The 13,095-nt window shown below is 33.2% G+C and overlaps 1 protein-coding gene across 1 annotated transcript in view; it reads right to left on the bottom strand.

The window, feature by feature from the left end:
* HTR2C (5-hydroxytryptamine receptor 2C) overlaps positions 1 to 13,095 on the bottom strand; it is a 284,332-nt gene that overhangs the window by 70,758 nt on the left and 200,479 nt on the right. Inside the window, exon 5 of the mRNA XM_032331448.1 lies at positions 1,806 to 2,006. Within this exon, the coding sequence (XP_032187339.1) occupies positions 1,806 to 2,006 (201 nt within the window). The remainder of the gene's footprint in view (positions 1 to 1,805; positions 2,007 to 13,095) is intronic.

The raw sequence follows: 13,095 nt of genomic DNA, 5'->3' as shown, positions 1-13,095 counted from the left end.
TTTTCATATGCAGAATACAAATACTTTAAAGTCTATGTCTACTACCTTGAGTGTCAGTGAGTTTGTGTTATCTTTTACTATATCTGATTCATGCTGTTTTGTCTTTTCATATATCTGTTCATCACTGTACTCTAGCTACTGGAATTGAAAATTACTACAAGAAATAATTTGAAGTGTACAGTGATTTTTTTTGTTTACATAAGAGAAATCAAAAACTTGAAAAATATGAAATCACCTTAAGCCAATTTTCAGGCTTCAGATATTTATTGGTTACACACATAACTTAATCCTGGCCTGACTTCCATGTCAAGAGTGGTTTAAGCCTAGTCCATCTTTATTTCTAGTGTACAGGTCTTTGGCATCCAAAAAATAAGCTCAAGTTGGTCAATCCTTTGCCATACTCTGTATTCCTGCTTTAGACCTTCTTTGCTTGTGAGAATATGAAATGAACTTATCAACAATCAGTCACATCTTCAGGTTAGGAAATGCATCCTTGTCAAAAGTGACCCAAAATTCATAGTCATTCTTTCTAGATTTCTGTCTTTTTCTGGACCCTCCACTATCTTATTAGCTTCTAAATGTTAATAGTATTTTTCCATACTTTTTTGTTGTGTTTAACACAAACATCATTGCAGATTGCCCATCTGTCATTATTAGAAGCTGATGCCCCTAATACTCTAATTTAATTTGGCTGTATATTTTCTTTGTAAGCACCGTAAGAACTGACATCTTTTAAATGAGCTCTTTGGAGTGGAGGAAGTGAACTCTGTGAACCCTTAAATATGTAGGTCAAATTGTGTAAATAGATTCAGTTTTTTTTCTGGGAGAAGTTTTATTGCTTTTTATCCAAAGGTGTATGTTATTTGTGTGTGTGTGACAGAACAATCTTAAAACTTAAATTTATTTTATCAATAATCCCAGAGTTGAAATCTTTAGATAATTTCAATGAAGACTGTATAGATTATCTTGATCTTGTTCTAAACTGTACCAGAATCTTTTATAGAAACATAACTCTGAGGAAGGATCATTTAATGAGACACTAAATGTAAGTTCCAACTGGAAGAGGAGGAAACAAAAGGGAAAAAAAAAAAAAAAAGAATTGTAAAAGCCCTTACAGTCCAATTGGTTAAATTTTGTGACTTGAATATTAGCATTATTAAGGCATATCTCAATCATAAGCAATATCTCAATCATAAGCAATAAGATGATCATTTCTCTCCCTTCAACTTCCCCCAGATCTTTAAAAAATGGATTTCTTTCTCTTTTTGTATAAGCAGAATCTAAGAAGATATTTAAAAACAGAGGAAAAGTAATATATTCTAAGTCAATTAACAGTATAAATTTCGACATGTTTACTTCATGAGGATTCATGTGAAACTTGATTTTTCCACTCAAGAAAATGTGAAATTAGAATAAAAATATTAAAATTAATATTTTGTGATAGATTTATCTTTTGGAAGATTTTAATGCTATATTCAAAAAATTTAGACCATATATCTTTGTCTTCAAATAGTTTTAAATAACTCAAAGATTATGTATCTGTGTTGCAGAATTCATTGGCATACTAATGTATAAAATAATTTAACAGCATAAATAGAAACTTTACATTTATATATTAATATACATTACATTTCTTTCATTATTGTTAACCTAAATATCAGATATATAGGTTAAGAATAATTCTTAAATAGAATCCCGATTAAACGCAAATGTTACCAGTCGACGTCTGTACGTTGTTCACAGTACATAATCCGAAAGTATTGAGCATAGCCGCTGCAATTCTAATGGCCAAGAAAGTTATTTACCTATCGAAATTGCCCAAACAATAGCAATCTTCATGATGGCCTTAGTCCGCGAATTGAAACGGCTATGCTCAATAGGATTACGTATTGCTACATACCGATCCAGCGAGATAGCGCAGAGGTGCATGATGGACGCTGTAGAAAATAAAACATCCAAAGAAATCCAGACGGGGCACAAATATCTAGGTAGTGGCCAGACATAATCTGAAAGAGAAAACAGAGAAGACAAGAACATATTATCCAAGTTAAACCATCTAGTTTTACATATTAGTCTACTTATTTTCTTCCTCTCATAAGTATTTTTTTTTTTAAAGTGAAATTCGGGAATCATATTCCATAGTAACAACAATGAGGATGATAATGCCTTTAGCGTTTCATACATTATTTCTTATTGAGATAAAACTTATACAACATGAAATTAGTCATTGTAAATTTTACAGTCCTGTGGTATTTAGTACATTCACAATATTATGCAACCATTACTTTTTTGTAGTTTTAAAACATTTCATCACTCCAAAAGGTAACTACTACTCATTAGGCAGTTATTCCCCTTTGTCCCCTCCCCCAGCCCCTGAAAATCTCTAATCTGTTTTTTGTCTCTGTGAATTTAACTAATCAGAATATTTCATATAAATGGAATCACACAATAGGTGCCTGGCTTTTTTCATTAACTCTGGTTTTGAGGTTCATCCATTTTGTAGCATGTACTTTATTATTTTTTATGGCTAGTGCTTTTATTTGTTGAGTTTTTTTTGATACTGTTGTAAACAAAATCTTTTTTTTTTTTTAATTTCCTTTATGGACAGTTCATTGCTAGTATGTAGAACTATAACTGCTTTTCATGTGTTAATCTTGTATCCTACAGCTTTGCTGAATTCATTTATTAGATCTAGTTTTGTGTGTAGGGTTCCTTAGGATTTTCTGTTTACGACATCATGTCATTGAATAAAGATAATTTTACTTTTTCTTTTCCAGTCTCCTTTTGCCTTTTATTTCTTTTCTTGCTTAAGTGTCTATATACAATTTCTAGTACAGTGTTGAATGGAAGTAGTAAACACAGCCATCTTACCTTTTCCCTGATCTGAAAAGAAAATCTTACATTCTTTCACAATTAAGTAGGATGTTAGTTGTGGGTTTTTCATAAATGTTTTCTATCACATTGAAGAAGTTTCCGTCTATTTCTAGTTTGTTGAAGGTTTATATCATAAAAGAGTGAGAGATTTCGCCAAATGCTTTTTTTTTTTTTTTTTGCTTCATTTGAGATGATCTTGGGGTTTTCTTACCTTAATTCTATTAACGAAATCCAATACATGGTTGATTTTTACATATTGAACCATCTTTGCATTCCTATGATAAATGTCACTTGGGCATGGTGTATACTGTAATATTATATTTAGTTTTCTAGTATTTTACTGAGGATTTCTGCATCTATATTTGTAAGTAATATTGCTTTATACTTGTCTTTTCTTTTAATGTCATCATCTGCTATTGATATCTGGATGATGTTGGTCTCATAGAATGAGTTAAATAGTGTTCCCACGTCTTCTATTTTGTAGGAGTTTGATTAGAATCCCTGTTCATTCTTCAAATATTTGGTAAAATTTGTCAGTGAAGCCATGCGGTCTGGATTTTCTTGTTTTTGTTTTCTTCTATTCTCTATTTTGTTTATGTCCATTTTGATCTTTACCATTTTCTTTCTTTCTTTTTAAAAAAGATTTATTTATTTATTTAACAGAGAGAGAGAGAGAGAGAGAGAGAGAGCACACAAACAGGCAGAATAGCAGGGTGAGGGAGAGGCAGAAGCAGTTTCCCTGCTGAGAAGGGAGCGGATGCAGGGCTCAATCCCAGGACCTTGGGATCAAGACCTGAGCTGAAGGCAGATGCTTAATGAGTGGGCCACCCAGGCACCCCTACTATTTTCTTTCTTTTGATAGTTTAGGTTGTTTGTTCTTCCTTTCTAGTTCCTTAAGATCTGGAGTTAGGTTATTGATTTGGGATCTTTCTTCCTTTTAAATGCAGGCAATTGCAGTTATAAACTTCTGTCAGAGCACTACATTTGCTGTACCCATAAATTTTGGTAAATTTTCATTTCACTCTCCTCAAAGTATTTTCTAATTTCATTTGTAATTTCTTCTTTGATCTATTGGATGATTAATAGTGACTGTGGTGGTTAATTTCCACATATTTATGAATTTACAGTATTCTTTTGTCATTGATTCCTAGTTTCATTTCATTTTGGAGAAGAGTTTTTGAATATTGATATTTAAAAATTTTAGTGCTTATTTTGAATATGATCACGTACACTTGAGAAAAAGGCTTTTTCTGCTGTTGTTGGATGGGGTGTTCTATATATGTTTGATGGGATTAGTTGATTCATAGTATTGTTCAAGTCCTCTATTTTTCATTTATCTTCTGTTTACTTGTTCTATTCATTACTGAAAATGGTGTATTCATGTATCCAAGTATTATTTTAGATCTTTTCCTCCCTTCATTTTGTCAGTTTCACTTCTTATATTTTTTGGTCTCTGTTGTTGGATGCATTTATATTTGAAATTACTACATCTTTTTAATGCTTTGACACTTTTATCAATATATAATGTCTTTCTATGTCCTTCATAACAATTTTTGCCTTCAGTTCTACTTTGATACTAATATAGCCACCTCAGCTTTTATTGGTTACTATTTGCATGGAATATGTTTTCCATCCTTTTACTTTAACCTATTTGTGACTTTGAATCTAAAATGAGTCTCTTACTGAGAAGAAGAAGGTTATACAGGAAGGTTCTTTTTAAATCCATTCTGGCATCATGTATTTTTTTTTTAAGATTTTGTTTATTTATTTGACAGACAGAGATCACAAGTAGGCAGAGAGGCAGGCAGAGAGAGAGAGAGAAGCAGGCTCCCGCTGAGCAAAGAGCCCGATGCGGGGCTCGATCCCAGGACACTGAGATCATGACCTGAGCCGAAGGCAGCGGCTTAATCCACTGAGCCACCCAGGCGCCCCTTTCTTTTTCTTTATATTACTTTAGAATTAAAATAGTAACAAAGTTTTAATTAATACTACTTTTGTTTCAGTAGTATACAGATTTTTGTTCTGTTATATCTTTTTCTGTCTTTGTCACAAATTACATCTTTACACATTGTGTGTCCATTAACATAGATTTATAAGTATTGTTTTATGTAAGATATTAAACAAAAAGGGGAATAATCCCAAAGCTAGAAAAGAAATAAGAAAGTAAGTAATCTCATTAAATTAACATGTATGAAAATATGAAGGACCATAGTAATTTAAAAAATTCTCATAACTCATTTCATAAAACAATATAGTGTCAATATCAAAACCTATAAAACATTGAAAAAATGTAACTAGCAAGAAATAACATTTATTGATATAGATTCAAAGTTACAAACAAAATATTAACAAATAGAATTCAGCAAAGTGTCAAAAGAGTAATATACCATGTAAAAACAAAACTATTTCAGGAATGCAAGTGTACTTCAATATCATAAAACCCCCCCAATATAATACCTTATATTAACATTTTCAAAGGCATTTTATGATCTTTTAATAGATATTGAAGAATAGTTTGATAAAATACAGAAGTTATTTCTAATTAAAATTTTAATTATATAGTGATGAAAGGAATCCCCAAATTTTATAATTTACCAAAAACCAATAATAAATATTATAAACCCTAGTGCAATAAATACATTTCAATTACATTAAATTCAGAAATTGGACAGGACAAGAATTTATAGACAGTCTTCAAAGCAGCTACCATGACCATGTTCAATGAAGGAAGGGTGGAAGCTCTTGAAACAAATAGTTAGAAGACATCTTAAATAAGAAGTAGAACTTATAAAAAGAACAAAATGGAGAATTTAGAGTTGAGAAAATATGTAATATCTGAAAGAAGAGAATCACTGTATAGACTTAATAAAAGAATGGAGATGATAGATGAAGAGCCATTAAAACTGAATATAGATTAGTAAAAATTATCCAAACTGAAGAAGCATGAGAAAAAGATTCAAAATAAATGGCTATAATAGGGACCTACAGAACAATATGTAGATGTGTAACATTTGTGCCATTGGAATCTGAGGAGGGGAAAAAACTGATACAGAAAAAAGTTTTGAAGAAATAATGGTCTAAATCATCCCATACTTGATGAAAAACAAGAAGTTCTGCAAAACCCATTATGGTTAAACTCAAAGATAATCATGCCTAGATACATCATAATCTGGTAAAAGCAAAAGATTAAAGGAAAACATCTTGAAGCAGCTGAGAAAAATGACCAATATAGGGAGCAATGGCTTTTACAACTTAAGATTTTTCATCAGAAATCATGGAGACCAGAAGGCAGTATAATCATAATCCAGAATTCTATATCCAGTGAAAATATCTTAAAAAAAAATGACTGAAATAAAGGAATTTTCATGTGAGGGGAAACAATGAACCGATTGACAGGAAACTTGCTCTAAAAAATGCTGAACGATGTTCTTCAGAAAAAAGAAAAGAAATTATACTAAAAGAAAATTGTAAACTCAAGAATGAATGAGTGAAGAAGAACAGAATTGATAAATAATTTGGGAAATGTAATAGATTTTTTTTCTTATTCTAGGTCTTTAAAATACCTATGACTATTAAAAATTATAATCCTGTCTGAGAAGTTTCTCCATGTATATAGATGTATCCCATATTACAATTAAAGCAAAAGGAGGAAAGGAATCTATATGACTATAAGGTTTTTATAGTCACTTGAAGTGATAAGATAGTAACTGTAGGGAAATTGTGAAATTTTAGATGTGTATATTTTAATCTAGAGAGCAATTGCTAAAAAACACTGTACAAAGAAATATAGCAAAAAACCCAATAGATCAATAAAAATGAAATACTAAAATAAAATGAATAAGACACAAAGTAATTCAGAAATAAGAAAAAAGGCATAAAAAGAGATAAATAGAAAATTATAAAAAGATAACATAGTTCCAAACAAAACAATACTTGCACTAAATGGAAATGGTATTAAGTATAAATTATATCAATTTAAAGAGACAGCCATGCTGGATTAAAAAGAACAAAAATAAATATTACCCAATTATATGCTATTTATAAGGAACTCTGTAAGTTTGGATATGATGATATAGATAAATATAAAGTAAAAGGACAGAAAAGGACACACAATGCAAACACTAATCAAAGGACTTACTGGAGTTGTTATATGAATATCAAAGTAAATTTCAGGTCAAGTAATATTACTAGGAATGATAGAGACCGTGTTACAATGATAAAGTTTTCAACTTATTAAGAATGTATAACAATCTTAAACATCTACATAACCCAATAACAGAACTTCAAATTTCATGAAGCAAGAAAATGATAGAAAAGAAGACATCAAAAGTTGAATCACAATTATACTTTGAGATTTCCACACCCTTTCCTCAATAATTGACAAAAGTAGGCAGAAAATTGTCAGTGATATAAAAAAACTGCATAGCACTAACAATGAACTTGACTAAATTGACATTTATAAAACACTATATTCAACAATAGAAGAATACACATGCTTTTCAAGAACCCATAAAAATTGATCAGAAAAGACCATAATATAATTCTTAAGAAATTAAAATGATTGACATAGTGCAATGTCTAGTCTCTGACCTTAACAGAATTAACTTAAAAACTAGTAATGAAAAGAGATCTTAAAAAAGTACAACTATTTGGAAATTAAACAGCACAGTTCTACACAGTTTATGTTTCAAAGAAGGCTCAAATTTAATTAAACAATTTGAACTAAATAAAAATTAAGACATTCAAAATTTGTGTGATGGTGCAAAGCAGTACTCAGAGGGAAATTTCTAATTAATGTTTTTTTTAATAAAAGAAGAAAATCTCAAAACCATGATCTAAATTTCCAGATTAAAGTCCTAGACAAAGAAAAGCGAATTAAAATGAAAGTATCAGAAGAAAGGAAATCATAAATATAAAAAGCAGAAATCATTGAAACCGAGGAAGGACAATAATAGAAAAAAAATTCAATGAAATGAAACAGTTTTTTGAAAAGATCAGTAATATTGATAAACTCCTAGGCAGATTAAGGGAGAAATAAGAGTAGAAGACACAAGTTACCGATATTAGTGATGAAAGAGGGAGTATCTCTACAGACCTCACAGACAATTATAAGGGAATTTTATAAGCAATAGTTTGTCAATAAATTTGTATAGACATATGGTTTCACTTATTTGTGGAGCATAACAAATAGCATGGAGGACATGGGGAGTTAGAGAGGAGAAGGGAGTTGGGGGAAATTGGAAGGGGAGTTGAACCATGAGAGACTATGGACTCTGAAAAACAGTCTGAGGGGTGTGAAGTGGTGGGGGGGGGGGGGGGGGGGGAGGTTGGGGGAACCAGGTGGTGGGTATTGGAGAGGGCACGGATTGCATGGAGCACTGGGTGTGGTGAAAAAATAATGAATACTATTATGCTGAAAATAAATAAAAAATAAATTAAAAAAAATTTGTATAGACATTTGTTTCCTTAGACATAAAACTACAAATTTCTGAGCCATGCACTGAATTCAGGATTCCCGTGGAGAGTCTGTGCTGCTGAGTCAAGAAAAGGATACAAATGTTTTGAATTTCTACTCAGAGTTAGCCTTTTCCTTGCCATGGACTAAAGAGTGCCAAAGCCAGGGATGGTTGACTGGAAACTTAACTTAGATTTGACTGCATAGAAATAAACCCTTTTAAGGACTCCAGGGTCTTCCGAGATGGCATCCCAGGCTATCACTCAAGTTGGTACTATTGACAGAGCTAATTGTCTCCAAGCAAAGTTTCCTATAGGTACTCGTCATATATAGGTCCATAGTGAAATTTTCAACAATCTACAATGAAAATTGGGAAATTAAGTATAACAATACCTTTAAAAAATAAAGTTGTATTAATTCCACTTAAATGACTTATTTTTATTCTGAGATTATATCCTCCTTCTAGAATTCAGAAGCATTAGGGTCCAGCCCATAGATTGGCTGAATTTGCCTTATCATTTTATTCCTGCCCCTGTATTTTTGAAAACTCAGCTCTGTTCTTGATATTTTCTATCACTATGCCTTTGATAGAGTTCCCTGGATATGATTGGATACTGCATCTCACATCAATTATATCTTATAAATGCTTTTGGGAACATGCCACTAACTTTCTCTCTTGGAATCACACCCACCTCCTTGTAACTTGATTTTTCTCTGATAATTAGACTCACTTTCCACCCACTTGAACTTGATTTAGAATTATTGGATCTTCTCTGTCCTACTTCTCAAAAATCTTTTGCTTCTGACATTGAGGCATTTTAAAAATTTACTGTTAACTTGACCTTGAGCTTACAGATCGATTTGATCTTGACCCTGAACTTACAGAGCCACTCCCAGAGCTACTGCCTTTTCCAAGCCAAGGTGATGACCCCCAGTGCCCTATCCTCTACTAAATACATATGTCAGAGTGCCTTTTTAGTCAAACAGCGCAGCATCTGTATTTCCTTGACACGCAGATTTTATGGTTCTTCAGTGAAGCCGTGATGTGTCTCGATGAAGTGGGCGGGGAGATGGGACATCCTACATATGCAACCAGCTGGCCCCCTTACTATGGAATAGGGATTTCCTGGCAGCACTATGCAGGATGTTCAACCTCCCGGCCCATGTGAACTTGAACTGCTGCACTGCGAAGTTCCGGTTTCTGCGAGGGGCTCGTTGTTGATTGATGCTTCTCTGTGTGAACATGAAGGCTTCCTCCAACCTGATCTTCTCCTCCTGAAGAACTGGTTGTGGTTATTAATAGCCTAAATGATCTAGAAGCCTGGTAACTAATAACCCACCTCTTATTCAGAATTAAGCTCCATATTCTGACAATATAATTTTCCATTGACTTAAAGAGAGAAAATTCTTTTAACACCTGAAGGGTTTGATATGATGTAGAAAATCTTTTGAAAAACACCCTGGATTTGCTCCCCTGAGATAGTCCCACAGTCCACATACCCTGGAGTTTTCCACGTAATTTACAATTACATTCCTTTCAAGATGACTTTAAGTCTTCTGTTATGGGCATATGGTTAAACAAACAAACAAACAAACAAAAAACAACAACAAAAAAACATCTGATGATATTTTCTTCTGTGGAAGTCTCACCAGTTTTATGGATCTTGGGTGGTGGGAAAGAGAGAAGGACATGGAAGAAATCATGAGTATTTTATTTTCCTGGTGGTCTTAGCTTAACCAAGTACAACTTAATGAGGATTTGCGCTACATGGCTCTACCTTCTAGTCACTAGATTTCTTGGAGAACATTATTATTCAAAAGAGAAAGGAATTTAAACAGTGTTTTATCCATGCCACTAAGAAAGTTTCATGCTTAATTTGAACATTAGAAGTTTAATTTCTTTCTTTTTTTTTTTTTTAAGATTTATTTATTTATTTATTTGAGAGAGAGGGTGAGAGATAGCACACGCAGAGGGTAGGGGTAGAGGGAGAAGCAGACTTCCCGCTGAGCTGGGAGACTAATGTAGGACTTGATCCCTGGACTCTGGGATCATGACCTGAACTGGAGGCAGACGCTTAACGAGCTGAGCCACCCAGGTACCCCGAAGTTAAATTTCAACAGGAATCAAATAAACGCAACAGACTCATATACGTATATGTGTGTCCTTTTTTTTCACATGAAGCTTCTCTTTACACAAAGTTCTTGATTAAGTTGAGGAAGTTACTTTCTATTTTAATTTGGGTTTTCTTTTCTTTTCTTTTTTGTTTTTTAAAATCACGAAAGGGGGTTGGATTTTGTCAAATGCTTATTTGTGTCTATTGAGGTCATCAGGTAGTTTTTGTCCTTTATTCTGTTGGTAAGGGGTATTGTATTGATTGAGTTTCATATGTTGAAACAACTTTGCTTTTCTGGGATAATATCCATTTTCTTGGCATTCAGCCCTTTTTATAGACTGCTAGGTTCAATTTATCTAGCATTTCGTTAAGGATACTTGCATCTATATTCGTAAGAGATACTGATCTATAGATTTTTATTTTTCTTGTCTTGTCTTTGTCTGGTTTTGGCATCAGATAATATAGGAATTCCCCTCTCTTTTATTTGTGCAAGATGTTTTGATGACGATTCTCTGGAAATGAGGGTCTGAAGGAGCTCTAACCCTGTTCTGTTCCCCTCTGGCAGCTGTTAGGCAGCTGGTTTGCATCCTGATTGTAGGCTGTTGGTTTTTAAGTTTACCCTGAAGCCTGAGAGAGGACACGAGACTGGGGCAAGTTAAAAATGCCACAGAGACTGCTGTTCTTACTGAGATTCGGTCATTTTTCTTGAATAAATATTCCCCAATTGCCGTAAGCTTTCAGTTAACTTCCAGAGGCCTGAATTAGTTGATTCTGATAATTTTTGTAATTTTTCCTGTTGCTTTTAACCAAGAAAGGATTTTGGAAGTCCCTAGTCCACCATTTTGGCTGATGTTCACAATGCGATTTTTATGTAAAGGAATATATCTTCAAATTTTATAACATCGGAAAGTTTAGAAATTGTAGGAAATCTTTCATGCTGAGACCGTATTATTAGTATAAAGAATGGAATGGGGATTTTGAATAGTAGTATGAATGAGAACACGGAAATGTTCATGTCATGTTCATATCTAGTTCCCAATATCAAGGGCTGCATTATATACGCTTTCCTAAATAAACCTGTAGGTGTATTTTACACTGTTTTATGATGCAGTATTTTAATATTAATAATTGTCTCAAATATTTTATGCCACTCATTTATCTTTTAAATTTTTATATCTAGATCTTGCTTCAATTATTTTATTCCAGTTTATTTTACATTATTTAAAAGTATTGCCGCAATAAAGTGTTGTATTGTATTTGTAGCCAAATTGGTCATTCTTCTCATTTGTGTCATCTCCTATGACTTGCTCATCTCAGATGTTGTTAGGTAAATAGCCAATAGATGAGTAAACATCCTATTCACTTTCTTCTTATTTTTCTCTGGATACTTTTTTTTTTTAAGATTTTATTTATTTATTTGACAGAGAGAGATCACAAGTAGGCAGAGAGAGAGGAAGGGAAGCAGGCTCCCCACTGAGCAGAGAGCCCGATGCGGGGCTTGATCCCAGGACTCTGGGATCATGACCCAACCCAAAGGCAGAAGCTCCAACCCACTGAGCCACCCAGGCGCCCTTCTCTGGATAAGTTTTAAAGAGTCCTTTTTTAAAAATATTTCCAGAATCAATTTTTGAGTGTGAAGAGACTTGAGTATCTCAAATTTAACATGTTTTCTTTTAGCATTGACTTTGATGCCTCATTTATTGTAAATAGTATGACTCATGTTCTACTTTTTCCCCCCTTTTGTTTCTGCTTACTCCTACAAACACAAATTATTATACTGGCTGTTGGCTTAGAATATATTAAAAATGGTTTTTCTGTTATTATCTTTGGAAAGTGTTTATTAGGAGTATGCACTGAAGTTTATTAAATGACTTTTGGCCTCTCCCAGGATGAACCATAGTGTATTGTGTTTAACCTACTGTAATACCATATTGATATATTTTATAATATAGTGAAAATCCTTACATTCATTAGATAAAAAGAAACTAGCATTAGTTAGTATATTTCTTTTCTAAGAAACCTTACATGGATGATGTCTTTGATGCCTCAAAATAACAGTATAATGCAGTTAGAGATTAAAATTAAAACCCCTGAGGTTTGGTGATGTTCATGCTCCAAGTGATGCAGTTGTAATTTGGCATTAGTATACATAAGAAAAAAAAAAAGAAAAAGAAAAGTATAGAGATGAAAAGCCATGCTGCTTATTCAATATGCACTATATTTCATTAAAAATTTTCCAGTGTTAGTAACTGGGTGTTCACTGTATAATGAAGAGGCTAACATGTAAACAAAAATTTTGGTACAAAGAGATAAATGCTATGACAGGTAGCACACATGATGTTCTGGAAATACAGAGAATGATAAACTTAACTCCCCCCAGGTTTATGAGATAAGGCTTCTCAGAGAAGGCTGGAGAGGGAAGAAATGAAAGTCTGGAAGAAGCCAGTGATTTGGGGAACACATCAAGGAGATCGGAGTGATGTCCCAGAACAGGCTATTTGTGAATAAGGGAGTTAGAGAGCTGGAAGGAAGAATTTCATACAGCGGCCCCCACTTATCCACAGGGGATACATTCCAAGACCACCAGGGGACGCCGGAAACTGTGGATGGTACTGAACCCTGTGTACACTATTCTTTTTCCTGTACCTACAT

This window comes from Mustela erminea, chromosome X (genome assembly GCF_009829155.1).
Source record: "Mustela erminea isolate mMusErm1 chromosome X, mMusErm1.Pri, whole genome shotgun sequence".
Classification (NCBI taxonomy): domain Eukaryota; kingdom Metazoa; phylum Chordata; class Mammalia; order Carnivora; family Mustelidae; genus Mustela; species Mustela erminea.
Note: the sequence above shows the minus strand (reverse complement) of the source record. Positions and strands in the feature narration are given on the sequence as shown.